This window comes from Rhea americana, unplaced genomic scaffold (assembly GCF_003343005.1).
Source record: "Rhea americana isolate MKP2758 unplaced genomic scaffold, rheAme1 scaffold_11, whole genome shotgun sequence".
Classification (NCBI taxonomy): domain Eukaryota; kingdom Metazoa; phylum Chordata; class Aves; order Rheiformes; family Rheidae; genus Rhea; species Rhea americana.
The window spans coordinates 9,263,741-9,281,915 of record NW_028185150.1 but is presented as its reverse complement, the minus strand read 5'-3'; the positions used below and the strand labels follow the sequence as shown (position 1 = coordinate 9,281,915).

The 18,175-nt window shown below is 39.1% G+C and overlaps 1 protein-coding gene across 5 annotated transcripts in view; it reads right to left on the bottom strand.

Annotated features, from left to right (window-relative positions):
* Positions 1-18,175, bottom strand: part of TRPM3 (transient receptor potential cation channel subfamily M member 3) — a 261,642-nt gene that overhangs the window by 8,173 nt on the left and 235,294 nt on the right. For 4 of the 5 annotated variants that reach the window (XM_085312517.1, XM_085312487.1, XM_085312499.1 and 1 more), the window contains 5 exons: positions 17,379-17,630; positions 12,212-12,386; positions 3,544-3,694; positions 2,799-2,998; positions 1,302-1,434 (listed from right to left, as the gene is read on the bottom strand). In XM_085312517.1, the coding sequence (XP_085168643.1) occupies positions 1,302-1,434; positions 2,799-2,998; positions 3,544-3,694; positions 12,212-12,386; positions 17,379-17,630 (911 nt within the window). Of the gene's footprint in view, positions 1-1,301; positions 1,435-2,798; positions 2,999-3,543; positions 3,695-12,175; positions 12,387-17,378; positions 17,631-18,175 lie in introns of all 5 variants that reach the window. The other variant, XM_085312493.1, reaches the window with a different exon arrangement.

The window sequence follows — 18,175 nt, the reverse complement described above, 5'->3', positions numbered from 1 at the left end:
ACAAATCACATCTTTTGTTTATTTTGAACCTCCTACTAGGGATGGGTTCCTACTAAATTCATTTGTTCCTCCCTATTTCTTGTCCTGGGAGCAACAGCAAACAATTTATTTTTACTCACCCTCTCCAAGTGCTCATAATTATATAGACCTCCATCATTTCAATCCTCATTTGTCTCTTCCAAATTGAGTAGAACTAGGTTACATGGCTATTCCTTGTATCCTTATGAGGAGGCCATTCCATACCACACTTTTCCTCTAAAATACTTTTCTGAAATACGTTTCTTGAGAGTGCTATTTTCAGGAATGCAAATGATTAAAGAATATTATTTTTGCTAATCCTGCTCTGGGAAAGATTTATTTCAAAACCAAATTAAAAGTATGTTTCCTTGTCCACAGGAAATATATGTTAGGCAGAGCTGCATCAGGGGCAGTGCTAGAGGATTACATAGAAGAGAGCATTACATCTGTGTAATCAATTACTGTGGCTACTCTCCTGATTTCTTTAGATACATTCAGGTTAAAGTGGAGTATTACAGTAACTGTGGTTTATTAGAGTAATTACAAATATCTGACTGGGGTGTTGTCCTAGAATCTTTATCAGTAACAGTGCCACGAATCAAAGGAAAAACTCTGTCCTCAATATTTAACTCCGATGTTTAGCTGCTGTATAATGAGAGCATATACGAGCCTGAGTAGATAAGCAGATTGAAGAATTTTAGGACTGATGAATTTGAAGACTTGTAGTAAACTTACTGCAGTAAATTTACATAATATTGCCTTTGTTGTCTGTGCATTTCTCTTTTGTAGATGAACTGTCTAGTTCCTTTGACATTAATGACAAGACTCCTGTTGCTTTCAATGAAGCTGTCTTACCCAGCAAGGTCAATGTGAAAAAATGCTCTTACTTTATCTAAATGGCTAGCAGATCCGTGCTAAAGCTGTAGTTTTCGTTGACGAACACCCATTTGCTCTTCCATTCTGTTCTGAGCACTTACGTCCTAAGGTTCTACTTTCAAAAACTGAAATGCAAGAAGACGTGTTTTTCCCCACTGTTTTTGTCAGTGCTATTATAAGTAGTTGAAATGGTTCAAATATTCAAAAATTAGTGCAACATTTGTTTTAGGAAGGAAAAGAAAAGAGAAAAGAAATACACTACCTTTTATCATTCTGCTTTAGTTAAGACTAATTAAAAATTATCTCAAATATTTCTCTCCTCAAGAAAAAGAAAGAAAGAGGGAGAATGGCAAGAGAAACACACTTCCAGATCTGTGTATGAAACAGAACAGACAAAATATGTGCACCTTTCTGAAGTGACACGGATTCTTTCATCGTTTGAGGAATTGAATCTGTCATCCTTTTCTCTAAAATATTCTTCTATGCACTGCTCTTCAAAATCATGGACTTTTTTCAGTTCATCCTCAGTTATGAAAAGTTCTGTAGAAACAATGGAAAGAATGTGAACCTGGCTAACTGCTTTAACATGTGAAATTAGCTCTACTCTTCTTACAGCAGAATTCATGGGCTAAACTTTCAAAATCAGGCTTCAGTTTTATCCAGCATTTTGGTATGAAATCAGATGCATCTAATTACTGAGTTAGTGGCTTCAATTATATATGCTTCTGGAGATGGCAACACTTTATCAGGCAAACACTGTGCAAACATGAATGCCTTTTGATTGCATGAGAACTAAACACAGCTGCTGGTCAGGACCTGGAAAGATGGTGGGGGCCAAAGCCCACCTGTAACCTAACACACACATAATCAAATTTGGAGGCTGTCAGGGAAGGAGTCTGAGGATGCGGATGGTCTGTTTGATGTTGCAGCAGTTGAGGTCTGCTGGAAGCAGCAGGGGCTGGTGCAGACATGATGATGGCTAAGGGGGCAGTCTTGTTGCACTTGCATCACCTGTGGCACAGCCTGTCTCCTGCTCCCTCCTCTTAGAGAGGTGGGCTGTGGCATGGGCAGAGGTGCACCTTCCCAAGCTCCCTACCTCTGGCATATATGGTGAAGGAGCTGGAGACACCCTCTGCWTTTGTGGCCTTATGCTGGAGATGCAAGTGCGGCCAGTGGCATGCCAGGCATGCAGAGAGGGGATCCTACTTTGGCATGAGGTAGTATTAAAAGCCGTCTATCTCCAGATTCACACCAAGTTAGGGTAACTCTGAAAAGAAAACCTTGGAGTGAAGGGGGAGCCAGTTAGGCCAGGGAGAAAGAGGGGGAAGAGCAAAATGGGGAGGACGGAGAAAGCATTATCAAAATAATCTGACAGGTTTTCAGTCATGCTTATGGGAGTTCATTAAAGTACTTGGAGACACCACTCCTCTGCTTTGAATCAGTGTCAAGGAGAGAATATGTCTACAAAATAATTACACAGCACGATCTCTCAGTTTATCTACAGGTCAAGGCAAAAACATTGAGGGAAAGAGCTTTAAAAATATGAATGCTACCTCTGCAATTCCAGCAATAAGACTGAAGACCTAGAAATGTGATGGACTGCAAGTAAATTTCCAGTAAGAATAGACTATTAAGAACAACAAAACAAAACCTTTTGCTTTGAAAGGAAAAAACAAGCAAACAAAAAATCCCAAGAACAACAGACCCTCATTACTAGTCTCAGGAGGATTAAGAGTTGGGGAATGAGAGTGAAGCTGACTGGTTCAGGTAAGAATTTCGTAGTTAAAAGTCGTTATTTATTGAAAAGCTTGTTTAAGTGCTGGACTCAGCCTCCATTCACATCAAACACTAGATATGACCAAGGGCATTAAAAAGTTCCCCTCTGCAAACTGCTCAAGGCTTACTTAATCCGTAGTCTCTCTCATCTGGGTCGCTTTCATGTTTCCGCCATCTACAGCAGAGGTGTTGGAATATCATAGTCATATGGCTGAAAATGATTAGAGGTGGTGGGAGAACTGGTCTTTCGTGAAATGTCATGATTAGCTGATACCTTTGAAACTTCCACACTTGGTTAGATATGGATTTGACTTCAAAAAATGTATTGCTAGAAAGAGAGAAGAGGAAAAACAAATGAGATTGAAATTTTTTTGGGGGTATTTTTCCTGAAATGGCAAGACAGGAACCTTAACACGTTAGTAATTTTCCCTACCAAAAAGAAGGGAAAAGAACACATAAAATGGATGAAACAAGTTACTATCACTTCAAGGAAGCTCAGTGGCTCTATCAGCCATTTCAAAAATATGTTACTGCTAATTACTCCTGCTCTGTACAGCCTTTGAGCCTTACAACAACTCAGTGACACAAGGAATAATTTTTATTTCTACTTTCAGTATTGGGAGTGAATGATGCTGTTAACTGAACCTTGAATACTGGCTTCTCTGCTTGCAGACACTCTGCTTACACTGAGCGTCCACCCTCAGAGATGAGTCAATTTAAAGAGCTAGGTACTTTCCTCATTCTCTGGAGACAAGGTACTGCCTCTCACCTTCCCTCCTCTGAAAATGTCTCTTATCCAAAGTCTTTGGTTTAGCTGCCTTCTTAGACCATGGCTAACCCCTCTAAATCCATACTTAGCAATGTGCCACTCACTTGAAAACAGCAATGAGGAGGTTCACCAAAAGGATGTTTGCAACCAAGAGGTAACAGGCCATGATGGCAGGAACGATCCATGCTCCTGTCTTGCAAGGAGGCAGCTGGATTATTTTGCCATCTTCTCTGGTTTCATTTTGACCACAAGGAGCTGGGAACAAAATACAAACAAGCAAAACAGGAATGAATCTTATTTTTTTCAGTGTTTTTAACAGAAGTATTCAAATATTTATAAAGGCCCTCCCCTGCCAAAACAACATCTTCCAAGTAAGAGTGGCATTGATGCTCCCCTAAAGAAGTTTACAATTGATATAGATGATGGTGATCAAGTGCTTGTCAGATTTATCATAGGATTTAAGAACTACTGTTCATAATGTTGAATGTTGAATGTTTGCCATTAATCACAAGATATTTCCCTGAGGAATTTCAGGGAGCCTGCCTGGTGTGAGTGAACTGCCTGTCCTGAACTGCTAAAATACCATAACATTCTGGTAGTAACTAGTGGCTATGCAAATACTGCTGAAAATTCTTAATCCTGTAAAAAGCTAACACATTAGTTTTTTACTGGAAAAAACTTGGTCTTTTTTGATGGATAGAGAGGAATATGATAAAACAGCATAAAAGCAAAATAAATGCATAAAACTAAATCAAGGAATAGAAATTTATTACTGTGCACTGCACTGCCTGGTGCCCCTCTAGAAAGTATTCATAACAATCCTCTGCTATTAAGGACTTCTGACTGCATGCCTAGAAACAATGGGGGACATTATCAAGTCTTTACTGTACCAGATAAAGGAAAAGGTAGGCAGGGGAGCAGCCACCTGTTTTTTTTCCCTGAATGTCTTTATATTAATATGGTAGATCTGAGGCAAGCAGGGAAAAAGCTTTGCAAATTAGCTTTCATTGCTTCCTGCTTTTACATGCCTTCATGTGTGTTAGCAGAACATCTGCATTTGCAAGCGTGGGTTCAGTTTATGCCCTTCTAGCCTCAAGCTGCCCTAGTCTTTGGGCTTAAGTCTCTAATCAGCGCTTCAAGGAAATCACTGAAGAAGCAGCTTACATATACTAGATCACAGTAAATTTTGTTCAGCGCTGAGCTAGCTTCCCCTTGTCCCCGTCAAAAAGAAAAAAAAGATTCAAGAGAGGAATTTCCATGTGCTCTGCATTGGCTCAGGTCTTCCGTCCAGCTGATACCAATGAGTGTTTCTCATTGACTTCAAGGAGAGCATAGTTTGCCAGTGCCACATGTTTTTTAAAATCCTGACCTGTGTCAACAAATCTGTGATCTAAAGTACCAAGTATTATTTCTTTTCAAAATGTTCATTTTGACCTTAGTTCACAGAGCATAGGATTCAACCGTGGGTGACTGTACTTTGAATTTTATGATATAAAGTGTCACATGAGTATTTGTTTTTGAGCATGAAGATGTTGGGCTATTGCATGTAGACATAATATAGCTTAATGGTACAGAAGAGTATGTGCTACATCAGCTTCAGACATGAATTCTCCTGAAGTGTTCAACTCACAGAAAAAAAGAAGAGGCAAAGCCAAATATAAGCAATGCTACTTTTAGCAGCAACTCTGCTGAGTCTGGACCAGAAATCTATATTGATATTTGTCTTTCCCACTTATAAAAATACATTTTATCACTGGAAAAGGCTCAGAGCAAGCAATTCTTTATTTCTCAGAAAATGTTGCCCTTGCAGATCTTTTCAGTTAGTACTGATTTCACGCTTCATGCACTGCTCTGGTGCAGTTTCATTTAAGCATCCAAAATGCCATTTGTGAGCTGCTGGATTTCTTGTGTTAAGTGCATGCAGCCTTCATCCAGGAGAAATGGGGACATTGGAGACCTCCTGGCATCTGCCTCAAAATGAGACTTTATATTTCTGCTTGTATGGAAACAATAACTTACTCACATGCTGATTCAGAGCTACAAAGTCCAACATACCTAAAGCCATCATGTTTTCACCAGTAATGGAATAATCAGTCTGTGAGCTGATGAAACCTGTTGCTCTTTTAAGTGCTGAAGCACAGAACAAAAAGTGTCTTTTCTAGCAATGAGAGAAATTTCTGAAAAAAGCATACTTTAAACTAGAGATCAGGAAAATCAGAAGTTTAGTCTGAAGTCTGGCTACAATCCTGTTATCTCATTTTTCTATTAAAACAATGATTTAATCTAAAAAAGCCTTAATCTTTAAAAACTACCTAGACAAAGAGGGTTTCTGCAATGTTCTTTTGGCTACCACACATAATTTACAATATTATTAATGCATCCTTGTCAGTGTATGCCACACAGTGATGGCCCAGTTAGGCTTCCTACATAGACAAGTTCCCATAGCATTCTGCTTTGTTCATATACAGGTATTGGAGTTTCCTGGATGTTTACCAAAACTTTTGGCTTTTTTCAGTTTTACAGGAGGAAGAGCTTTTAAATGACAATGGAATATTAATTTTGTGCCTTACTTAATAGGGATTTGGAACACAACTCAACCTTCAGATCTGCTGCTGCATGAGAAAGTGTGATGTGTGACCAAAATGCAGAAACTTGTATTCCACTGACCATCACACCAAAGATAACTTTACTCAAGTTTTAGACAATAAAATTAATTTTAAAGGATTTTATTCCACTGTTAAATCAACTATTTGTCCAAAAATTAATTACTCCCAGAAAACTAGAAACTGAAATTCCACCCTTCATTAAAAAGGACAGAGAAATATGACAGCTGACTAATAGTAGCAATGATATTACTACAGATAACAGAAATACTTGCTCATATTTAAGAAACTAGAGTTCTCTTTGGCCACTTTAAATATATTTGGAGAAACACTTTTTTTTTTTTTTTTTTTTAATAGAAGGTACACTAATTTCACTATGACAAACTTTTTCAAAGCATAATTTCTACATGTTTGAATATGCATGCTTACATCTTTTCACATTATGGCCTTGTTTTAGCAAAATCATGTAGACTACTTAATGGTAGTGAAGTGTTTTGCTGAAGCAAATTCTGTTAGTTTAACTATATGTGTTTGTCGTGTAATCAAAAAAACCCAGGTAGTCTGATACCTTCAGGCCACTGGGTGAAGGTAGGACATTGAGTCCTGACCTCTGAAGTACTTTGAAAGACAACAATTGCCTGGAGTTTTAACTTCAGTTATATGTATTAACTTCACTCAGCTTTCAGACATTGCATCCTGACATCTGTAGATATGCGCATTTTCTGCATCTTTCATTTCCTTTTTCATAATCCCCTCTTATGCTTGTTTTCCCTTCCTGGCTTGGCTTTACAGTTTCCTGCACGGGCCTTTCCTGCTGCATACCTAACCCTTCCTCTTTCCGGGCCAGCTAATCGTTGGAGACCAAACAGCAGCAACTTGCATCTCTGTTTTGGGCCTAAAGCGTCGGCCGGGCTCAGGCCTCGGGCTGTGTTTACAGGCAGAGTACATTCCTCTGTGCAACTACAGTCATGACATGGGCAYTGCTCATTTTTCACGGGCATTGGGTGGAGGGCTCGGGAAACAATACTTGCAAAATATTGTGGCATGACCCTTCCCCCAGCTACACCCTTCCAAAGGAGCTATGGGAAATTGCAGAGAGAGGAAAACACAACATTTAACAGCTTTGTTACCAAATTGCTTTTTGTCTTTGATGAAAACTTCTAATTTAAAACTGGCTACAGCTTTTATAGCATAGGTTTAACTGTTTAGAAACACAAGACACTGCTGGACATGCACATAGAATCACAAATCAAAAAACTAAGGAAACCGATATGCGTGTATCAAGGAACAAACAAACCCATCTTTTTTATTTGAGTCTGGACATCTGAAATGTGCCTTTGTCATCCTGTTTATGAATAGATGGATGCCTTCCAGTTTTGATCATCACTGAACCCAAAGGATATGAAAGCATTTGAAAATTGTTTAATAAAATGTCTAAACAACCTTGTGTTAACAGTTTGCCAGGCTGGAAAATATTGAAAAAAGGCTAAACGAGCTGCCTAGGGCTGCTCACTTCTTTGCTGACAGGGAAAGTGCAGAAGTCTGGGAACCCCCGACACTCACTCCATTGCTCTGTTCACCAGAGAAACATCCAGGAAATTGGACAGGGTCTCATTGCTTCAAGTAAGTTGCTTTAACTATAATATTGTGACCTTATGTATTGCTTCTAACCCTCAGCCACATTGAAAACATCCTTCAAACACCTCTCCTACCCACTATTATTTTAATCGCATTTCATAGAAGTCTGTGTATTCTTATTCTCCCTAATGCTTGCTGCCTCCTCTTCCACTCATTAAAAATATCATGCGAAATGCAACCCAAAATGTGAGATGAGAGAAGTGCGAGGAAGGTAAAGACTCCCTCTCAGCACAGGCCAAAGAGACTCTCATAGTGGCATGTAGGCTGTGCATAAATATTATTCCTTGCCTTTGTCTAACTGTGCTAAAAATATAGTCTGTGCTCAAGAGCTGAAATACAAAAAAAACACAGAAGAACACAGGTATGATTTATTCTGATTCGTGCAGAGCTGCTCTGTTAGCTCTAATTACAGAATGATCCATGCAGATGATATCACTTATAGAAAAGTCCGACAGCGACACGAAAATAATGAAATATTTACTGTATAGAATTTAATGTAAAACTTTCTTTTACACTAGCAAGCCTTAAAAAATTGTAGAGAATTTAAATAAATTCTAAGAAACCAACAAACTTAAATAATTTAATTAAATATGTCCTTCATATTAATTATACTTTTCTTTTAAATTCATTGCATAGTTAAAACCTGTACATACTAATTTATCTTTCCCCTTCTACTGGAACAACTGCGTTCTGGTTACTGGGCATTGCTCCAGCATAAGTGAAAGAGAAGGAGCCCCCATCCGTATCTCTTAAACGATATAGGACTTTCCAATAAGGGAACAGGCACAGGGAACAAACACAGCTCAGACTGATCCTCAGATTCCAGATGGCATTTGAAATACTGTCAGCTGGAAAGAAAATCCAGATGCAAATCTGACATGTAAGACACCAGGCAAATCTGAAAAACAACCCAAACCAAAAAAAAAAAAAAAAAAAAAACCCAAAACAAACCCATGTTGGCTAACACCACTCTCAGTTGCTTCACATTCTAAATATAGGAAAATGTGAAGTCTAATGCTGATTTTCTAAAGGTGACAGCCATTTCTCAAGATGCCATTTACATCATCTGTCTACACTTTTATGCCTAGCAAACTCACTCTATGGAATAATCCTTCCCCCTTCGGTATTTCTTACATACCTCTTTTCCCAGTACTGTTCTGGAGAGGTAGATAGGTTGGTGAGGTAAAAAAAAAAAAAACAAAAAAACAAACAAAAAACCGTTTTGCATGTGACTACCCCACCCTTAATTTCTTTTTCTAAAGTTTTCAGCAACACTGCCAAAATAAGTGAGGCAAACTGAGGGAGAGATTTTATGTCAGTGAATGCCTTTCCAGTAGGAAATTCACAAAAGCAACTTCACTGGCTGGCTGTTGCCCCACAGATCCCATCAGTCAGCATAAGGCTGAGCTGGGTTAGAAAAGGCAGCCCTAAAGGGAGACAAGTCCACACACCGTCATGAGTTCCCCAGCCTGGACCCCCTCTTCCCCTCCAGATAACAAGGCTATGATGAACTGTTGGCCTGAGAGGAACTACCCTCTCAGTTTCAATTTTGGAATTGGTTTYGCCTTGTTTGTGCAATTTGCCTGAAAAGTTGAACACAGTTCTAGAAGATTTTTTTCCTTTGCAATTGATTGATAGTCAAAAATTTGTAGGAATATAGTATTTATATTCAGCACTGATAAAAAATTGTACCACTGAATAATGTGTTCAAACTCCCAGAACTGAAGATATAATTCTGCCCCCACTTTTGAGCTGCAGGTGAGATCACATGCCAACAGTACATTAATGCACACTCCAATTAAAGTATGTATTTTTAATATGTAATGAATACAGCCATGATGAGTAAAAAGTAGAAGTGTATAAGACATGCATTATTTTGGAGCAAGACATTTAGCTAGTGTTTTAACAGTGCCGTGCGTCAAGATAAAAATCAGAGTAGACCCACTGGATGGACAGGCTGCCAGCTGATGAGATGGATCCAGACATTGTATCTGGTCAGCCTTAATGGCATGCTTCACAAATCAACAGAAAGTGAAAGAAAAGAAAAGAAAAATAAGTCAGAAATTTTAGAGTAACATACACTATTTGTACATTTCTCAAACACACTAGGATAATCTGCAGCAGTATAGCTCAAAGTTATGTACATTTCTAAGATCAGCGCTTTTGCTGAATCCTGAACTTGCAAATAATATAGAAATATGAAACACCAATGCTCTAAAGAAAACCACACAGAAACCCATTTGGTTTGCTAGACAAACAAACAAACAAACAAAAAAAACAAAACCCGTTTCGAAGCTATGAAGTTCAATTGCAGAATAATCTTAGCATAACAATTTTAGTAGGTTTATGATATTTGAGAAAGTACAAACACTCTATAGCACTCCAAGTAGACTACAGTGGCTGATTTAGCTTAGAACAACTTATAAAATATATCGCAGTAAATTTCCAAATAGTGAAAAAAAGTTAAGTATCTTAACAAAACCTTTCGGGTGCCAATCAGATCATTTTGATTGTATAGCGACATCACCAACCATTTATTTCCTCATGCTCACAGTCTATTCCAGAGGTAACATTTTTGAGACAACCAAGTCTCAGACAGACACGACATATTGCATTAATTTGCTGAAAGAGTGGCAGATTCTAATTCCCTGCATCATCTGTCTCTCAGAAAGGAGGAACTAGGTGTTGCTTTTCATTTTGGCATCACTGCTTTTGCAGCAACTCCTGGTTTCCTCGGCTCAGACAGAAGAATATGTCCACAATTATAGCTTTGGTTGAAACTGTCAGGAATTTTGCTTTCCCTAAGCCTTGGCGTAATTACCTTGCATCTTTTTGCAGGTTTAAACTTTGGGCATCTGAATAGCACACAAGATTACCCCTAAATCCTTATGCAAGGTATGGAGCCTGCCACCCTCTTGATTAACTTAAAAGGTCATGCTCCATTCAAAAACACTTTTATTTCTGAGGTTTCAGGGTTCTAAACTACAATCAGCACTTTATTAAAATAAATATACCAAGAACTTATTCAGCCAATTGCCACATTTGTTGCACTATGGTAGTTATCTAGTACAACATCAATAAATGGCCACTTGTAGAGGGACAGACAGAATTCTGCTTGTGGAAGGGAGTCATAGTTTAAAGGGATAAACTTTTATCCCTCTATCATGCCTTTGGAACAAGATGAATTTTTAAACCCTCCCCCCAAAAAAATTCTTATGACTTTGGAACGAAATGCATTTTTAAAAATAAAATAAAAGAAAACAAGATGGGATCAGGTGAAAAGCTAAACTCAAGGAGAAGCTTTATACTTTCAGGTAACTGCTTACTTCCTTGCATGCCATGCTGCCTCTGAGAACAAAGTGGGGAGATAATCATGAAAAAGTGATTTTACTTGCATCCTCAGTATTGATCCTGGGCTCACCCAGGAAGAAGAAATGCAAATGACATTGCTGAAATGCCTATTCATCTGAAACTCCTTAAGCACGTGTGTGTGTGTATGTGTGTGCGTGCGTGTGTGGTTTCATGTGGTAATACAGACACGTGTATTATTCTCTGGAGCTAATGAATCCTAACTAATCCTTTCTTTCCGTTCACTTTTTCAGGGCTGAACAATCAGAAGACAAATAATGAAAGCACTGTCCTCTCCTAGAATGTACATAGGATAAAAAGGAATAGTTTAAGTTTAATTTTAGCAGAATCTACCTACCACTGGAAGAGATACTCACTTGTAAATGCTGCCAAGACCAATGCACATTTTACCGCATCATTTTGCATGACCACCTAGCTTCTTTGGCATAATGCATCAGGTGGCACCAGGAAGTTTAATTTAAATAGAAAAACTGGCATTTTCCTGACCGCTAGCCAAATGAATCCTGAGGAAATAGTATATGAAATCCTGGCTTTCATTCTGTTTGCACTGATGTGAGCATACTCTTGCCTTCCAATAAATAAATAAAGCAAATTTCTAATAATGGATCTACTGTCCCCAAAGAATTGCATCACATGGTTTAGCATAAGGATGGTGGCAGTGAGCAAGTTACGGGAAAAAGAAAACACAATGGATTAGATCGTTATGAAGTGGAGCTGCTGAAGGCATAACCCAATACTATTATACTCAACACTCAGTAGGAAGTTAGAACAAAAGCACTTAGGTCTGAAATCAAACCAATGGGTGGATGAAAAGAAATGACTTTTTGTGTCCCAGATATACCAAAGAACTCATCATGGATACCTGTGTGTGTGGGGGATGTCTCCATCACCTGACTGGGAACTATTTAGATAGTTATTTATATGCAGAGTAAATTTAGCATTACAGATTTCTGATTCAATAATTGGAAAACGATTCCAGAAACACCTCCTAAAATCAGTATCCCAGTATTAGCAGTAGAAATATTTTTGTGACCATTCTCTGTGATGGAGGAGTCCTCTATCCTGAGCCATTTATTGAGAACACGCACATGATCTAGGAAGACACCATCTGATCAAAGTTGGGTACCTGACTTTGGAGTATGAAAATCATAAACTTGCTTACGGTCTATCTGGTCTGCAAACACTTCCCCATAGATCATCCAATAAGGCATGTAAAAAATGTTTTTTGCCAGCTTCCACGAAGGCTCCTCATTGGGGAAGAGAATAGCCTGTCTTGCAACACCAAAGCTCATCAGAACCACCAACATGATGATGACAAAATACATCATGTCTATCATCTGAAAGTCAGGAAAAGAGAAGGAGAGAAAGACACAGAAGGGACAAGAATTAGAGAAATTTATTTGTCTATATTTATATCATTCTATACTGCAAAGAATGGGATCTTACATGAAACCTTACAGGTTTCATTCTTACATGAAACCTTACAGTATAGTTTCTATACTACAGTGTAGAGTTTTCAAAAACAACTTCTGAAAATACATCCTCAACTTTACACATAACAAATTTCATTTTCAAAGAAGGGAAGTGATATTATTGTGTCCTTGGTTTTCCTCACTCTTGTTTTTAAGAGCAATTTTCCATGGTATGAATAGACTTGAAAATACAGACTACCATCTGGTCACATCAGTTGCTTGAACAGTAATAGAGGTTCACTGGCATCAGCAGCCCAGTCTGGGCAAAGGTCATAAGATGATGTATTGTTTTTAGGCACCTAGTGGTAACTGTACCAAAACAAAAGAGCTGACAYGGATTATTTTATTCACTAGTACTCATTGTCTTGGAGCAAAGGAAGGAAGCTGCATCTAACATAAGGAATAACGTGTGGCAGAACAGCCTGTTACTCCAACACAAGGGACACCACAGTGGTAACCAGTGAGAAAGAAAAGCTGTGATACTGGCTGGACTAGAAATCAGCCTGGTGCGGGAGTTTGATAAAGGCCATATTTAAAAGTAAAATGCAGATAATGCAGGCTCTGAGCCCTATTCTCCATTGTTGAATGGCTCATTAGCATAAGCACAACTTTAATTAGTGCCTGCAAACGATGTCTGCCCATTCAAAATGTTCCTGGAAAAAGTGGGGCAGCAGTCCTAGGAGGTACTGAACAGAGGCTGAAGATAAGTACAGGAGCTGTGCTAGCAGTGTGAGTGAGACCCTCAAGAGAGCAGGGCAAAGGAGAAACCTTGGACATCAAACAGATCTAGCACAGATGCTTTATAATCCAAAATTATTGTGAAAAATGTGATAGTCCTGTAAGGTTTCAGGTAAGATCCCATTAAACGTTTTATTTATTAAGGCCTTTAGTTATACTTTCACTCAGCTAGAGAAGYAGCTTACGTCTCTGGCCAATACTCAGCCCAATCTCTAAAATTTTTTGAATTTTAATCTTCACAGATTCCTTTTCTCTGCATTTTCTGGCTCAGCCACATTCAGTCCAGGGCCAGGCTGGGCACGCGTATGGCCCATGTGCCCCTGAACCAAGGACCGCATAGGTCTGCAGGCTACATGCCTCAGGAGCAGGGCTGCTCGTGACCCACTAGCACCCCCAGGTGCACCTGTCATTGCTCCTAGGGTTCTTCAGCTTCAAAGCACGAGAAGAGAGACATGAGGTCAAAATAACACTGACATGCTATTTGCTGGAGAAAAGACAGGGACATGGAAGAGCAAACAGAAAAGAATATTCTCATGCTTACTAGGATAGAGTCTGTATGAGAAAGAGACCTACAGGGCAGGGCCCTGCTGGGAGAGTCCTGAGGAGCTGGAAAAAAGGGACTGGGAATAGGTGAAAAAAAGCAGAGGAAAATGAAAATCTTAGGTACATCAAAAATGCAGGAAAGAAAGAAAAAAAATGGGAAAATGGGAGAGGAAAATATATGTCATAAAGCATTTAAATGGACAAGTAATTCATGAACATTCCTATGTCATTGAAGGCATCAGTCTCTTGAGGTAACCTGGCTGAAGAGGAAATCCAGATCATTATGTCTCAGAGAGCATCCTGAAATAGGGAATAACTGCACTCTAGTTCTTCCTGCTTTTAGAGAAGAAACTTACAGATGAAACCCATCTAATCTTTCCTCCGCTGATAAAACTTTGATTTCCGATAGAAACATATAATATATTATAATGTAATATAATATTATATAAATACATTTCATGCAAGCAAATAAAAATAATGAGCATTTCATGACAATTTCTTAAAAGCTTCCAGTATTTTAAATCAGGAATCACATAGGTTTGAATTCACATTGGAAGAAATAAAAATTTCAGTGTTGTCCTCTATCCAAAGGTGTATTAACTTTTCAACTCCTTCAGTTTGCTACCCTTAGTAGCTTGGATGAAATCAAGTGAAAGAGGAGTGCCTCTCCACTGACTTTAATGGGCAGTGTCTCAGGTCCTTTTGCCTTCAGAGCCAAATTACAATCTCTATTTTAACAAAGTTATAACCATTTCAGTCATTCCAAGGAATTCTTCAGTTGCTGATGTGAAAAAGGGAGAGAGCAGGGATGCGTTAGTGTAGTTTTATAAACTAGTCAGCTCCATTACTTATTTTGGATTGCAGGGAAACTAAGAAAATATAGTCATTCCTGCATAGGAGGGGGACTGATACACTTCTGACCCTCTTAATGTGCCACAGGGATTTCATTCCATTCCCAATTGGAAAGGGTGTAACTCTACCGAGAAAGCACATTATGACAAGCACAGTGTGGTACTGAATAACAGCTAAAAACAGAAAATTAGCCACTCCGCTTCTTACTCCTCATTTCTTCACCTTTACTTCAGCCCACTGGCTTTAAACCTCACGAGCCCATTTCCACCCCTCCTTTAATTTCACAGGAATATTTGCTCACAGGGCCCAAACTTATTACATCAATTTTGTTAGGTGCAACATAGATGCAGGTGAGCTCTGTATAAAAGCTGATGGTATGGGCTGCACTAAATATGGCTTGCTGAAGAACCCAGGAGCTATGATGGGCTTAGAAATATGTGCAGTCAAAAGGAGAGATCTCAACGATGAGATTCTCAAAGGAGAATGTGATTCTAACAAAAATACACAGGGGAGCCCATTGCAGCCTGGAGCAAGCAGCTGCAGCTCCCAGGGAAGGCTGAGCATGATCGTGCACCTATATAAATGGGGTGGCCACTACACACGAGGATAAGCTGGCCAGAAAACAGATGTGAGAGGCAAATTTATGTAACTCACACCCGCTGGGCATTCCATGTGTGGGCAAAATGGATGTGTCAGAGTTGCTGAGTGCATGGAAAGTTGGGTGAGGTACGAAAATCAAATAACAGGAAGGCATAAAATAAAACAACTTCCCTCCTTTAACAGATGCCCACACCTTCAGAGCACTCTGACAGCTAAATGCAGCCCCTCTGAGTGGGTGCCAAGCCCACAGAGACTAGTGATTTTCCTGCATTTGTTTTGCACAGAATACAGAAGTGGAGAGAGGCTTAATTCATTGTAAACATGTGAGGATGCCAAAGTGATGGAAATTATATTACTTGCTGCTTTCAACCATTTCCTTTCTGAGTTGACCACCGGAGAAAAATATATGACAGTTTATACTGCTCCTGAAGCTGGGCTCCTATCAGTCCTCCATAACACTAACTACAGTGTTGTTAATTCATGTCCAATTTGTTTATTATTGGTTTTCATTATTTCATAATTATTTGTATATTGTTGGTTTTCAGACTGCCATTGTTGGCATCACAGCTTTTTGTCCACCGTGTATATCGAAAACATAGCAGAATATGAAGGTAGGTGTTTTTTAAAAAGCTGTCTAGACGATGGACTGCATGAGCCTGAGTGGCAGCCCAGCCGCCCTGACAGAGAGACACGGCCCAGGTGGGACAGCGAAGGAATAGGCAATGCAGTGGTGTCTCTTTGGTCTTTGGTCCTTCTTCTTGTCTTGTTGTCCTTTCACAGTAACCTACAGTAAGAATTGCTGAGTGTTTTCTGTGCCGTACTCTGGAGCTGTGCAAAAATCCCTCGCATCAGCATCTTGCTGGTTTCTTTGAAGGAAGACCTCAAAATCCTGTTTGCAGGAAACACACACCTAACAACCCCTTTCTTTTATGCTTTCCCTCTATCTCTTTCTGTTTTAGGTAAACTGTTCCTTCTTTGTCATTCTCAGCCAAGACCTTGGAGTTGAAACCTTGCATGGTGAAGGGGGAAGTCGCAGTGGTGGGTAGTGGGGGACCTGGATTTTGCATTTCAGTTTTATAGGTTTGACATTACCTTCTTAGAATCACTGGGCTTATTGTGGCTAACAAAAGATCTGTGAGGGAGCCTAGTCCACATATATTCTCTTTTCCTGTAACTACGAGGAAGAAGAGTGACTGGAATTCCACCTTCTGGACCATGACAAGCCAAACTACAGTGCAGAAGCTATTTGGACTGACTATTGTCCACACGTAAATCAGACAACAGTAGTATTTGTATTTGGATAGCTGTATATACAACATGAATATGTGAATTAAGTACACGTGCAGGTAAGAGACTACTGGTACTCAAATACCAGGGACACATGCATGCATCTCTGTAAACTCATTTTATTTACCTCCTACAAGCAAAATGGTGCCTTAATACAACACTTCTCTTGAACTGTAAAGAGAAAAAGCTAAGAAGCTCAAAACTGTACATCTGGAARCAAATACCTCCCAGTCCTTTTTGTATGTGTTTGCTCCTATGTAAGCTGTTTACACCCCTGACATGTTATGTACATGTAATGTGACTGAGGGACAGAGGCTGCACACATGCAGATGGGTTTCCAACCTCACAAGGACATGATTGGACAAAGGCATTGAAAGAACATGTGTCCGTTAGGCAAAATATAGAAAAATCATGGTTTAAATCATGACTGTTGTGGTTTGGAACATGCCATCCCTATTACAGCGCGTTTTATTTGAGGGTCTCAAGGTACTGAACAGTTTTTGTTAYGTAATCAGACCTGCTGCTTTGCAACTAGTCCAGAATTATCACCCTCTGAGTTTACTGCAAATAAGGCCCAGAGGTGTAGGACAATTTTGCTGTTAAAGGGAGATCTTGGAGGAAGACAAGAAGTGTAACATGAAAGGAATGTTCTAATCCCCATCACTGGGAGACTACGTAGAGGATTTGGTTCAGCAAGGCACTGATTTCTAGATTACATGAAAATGCTAATCTGTAAGAAATATGAACAAATCTGCAGCGATTTCATTAGCCAAACCAAAGATATGAAGTCAAGAATATTTTGACAAAACACRGAAGGAACACACTAGCTTCTCTTACCATTTTCCCAATCATCATAACATATGGTCCCAAATACTTGTTTACTCCGAAGATGTCTAACAACCGTATATACCAGTAAATGATGTTAACACAGTATATCACTCGGCCATCACTCCGGAGAGGCAGATCTTGCAGACGGAGCACCATCCCCACGGAGAACAGGAGAATTGCTATGAGATCCGTGACATTCCAGTACTCCTGGAGCCAAACTTTTACTTTCTGCAACAGTTTCCCAGGTTCYGACATCAATATCTGAAGAGCATAGGACATGGAGAGAAAAAGAGCTGAGCTGTCTTAATTTGAAGCTTGAAGTAAATCCATAGTAAACAGATATGTACCATACAGGACAAAAGAAAAGCTGATAGATTCCTGTCATGTAAATACCTTAGGCACTTTCTGATTTTTCTGAGAAATCTTCCAGTTCAGCCATCTTATTCTGTATCTATGTGAAAGATTTTTTTAAAAAAGAAAAACTCTCTCGCTCACTCTGAAATMTTTGTGAAATTAGAAAAAATGCAGTAATTTCTTTTTGTTTTCCAAATTGTCTGACTCTGCTCAGAATTTTGGAATAGAAGGATAAAGACGGAAAGATATTTAATCACATTTAAATAAGCTTCATTTCACATTTAAATAAGCTATGAAGTGTTTTAAAATGCRTATCAAAGTGCCAAGAAATATTTAATGACGATAAAGACCTTGATTTAGAGTTTAATCCAGAAAAGACCAGCTACTACTTGGACCTGCTCTTGGAAATTTATTTCCACAACTGAGAAGACAATTCATAAAAATAATTAATC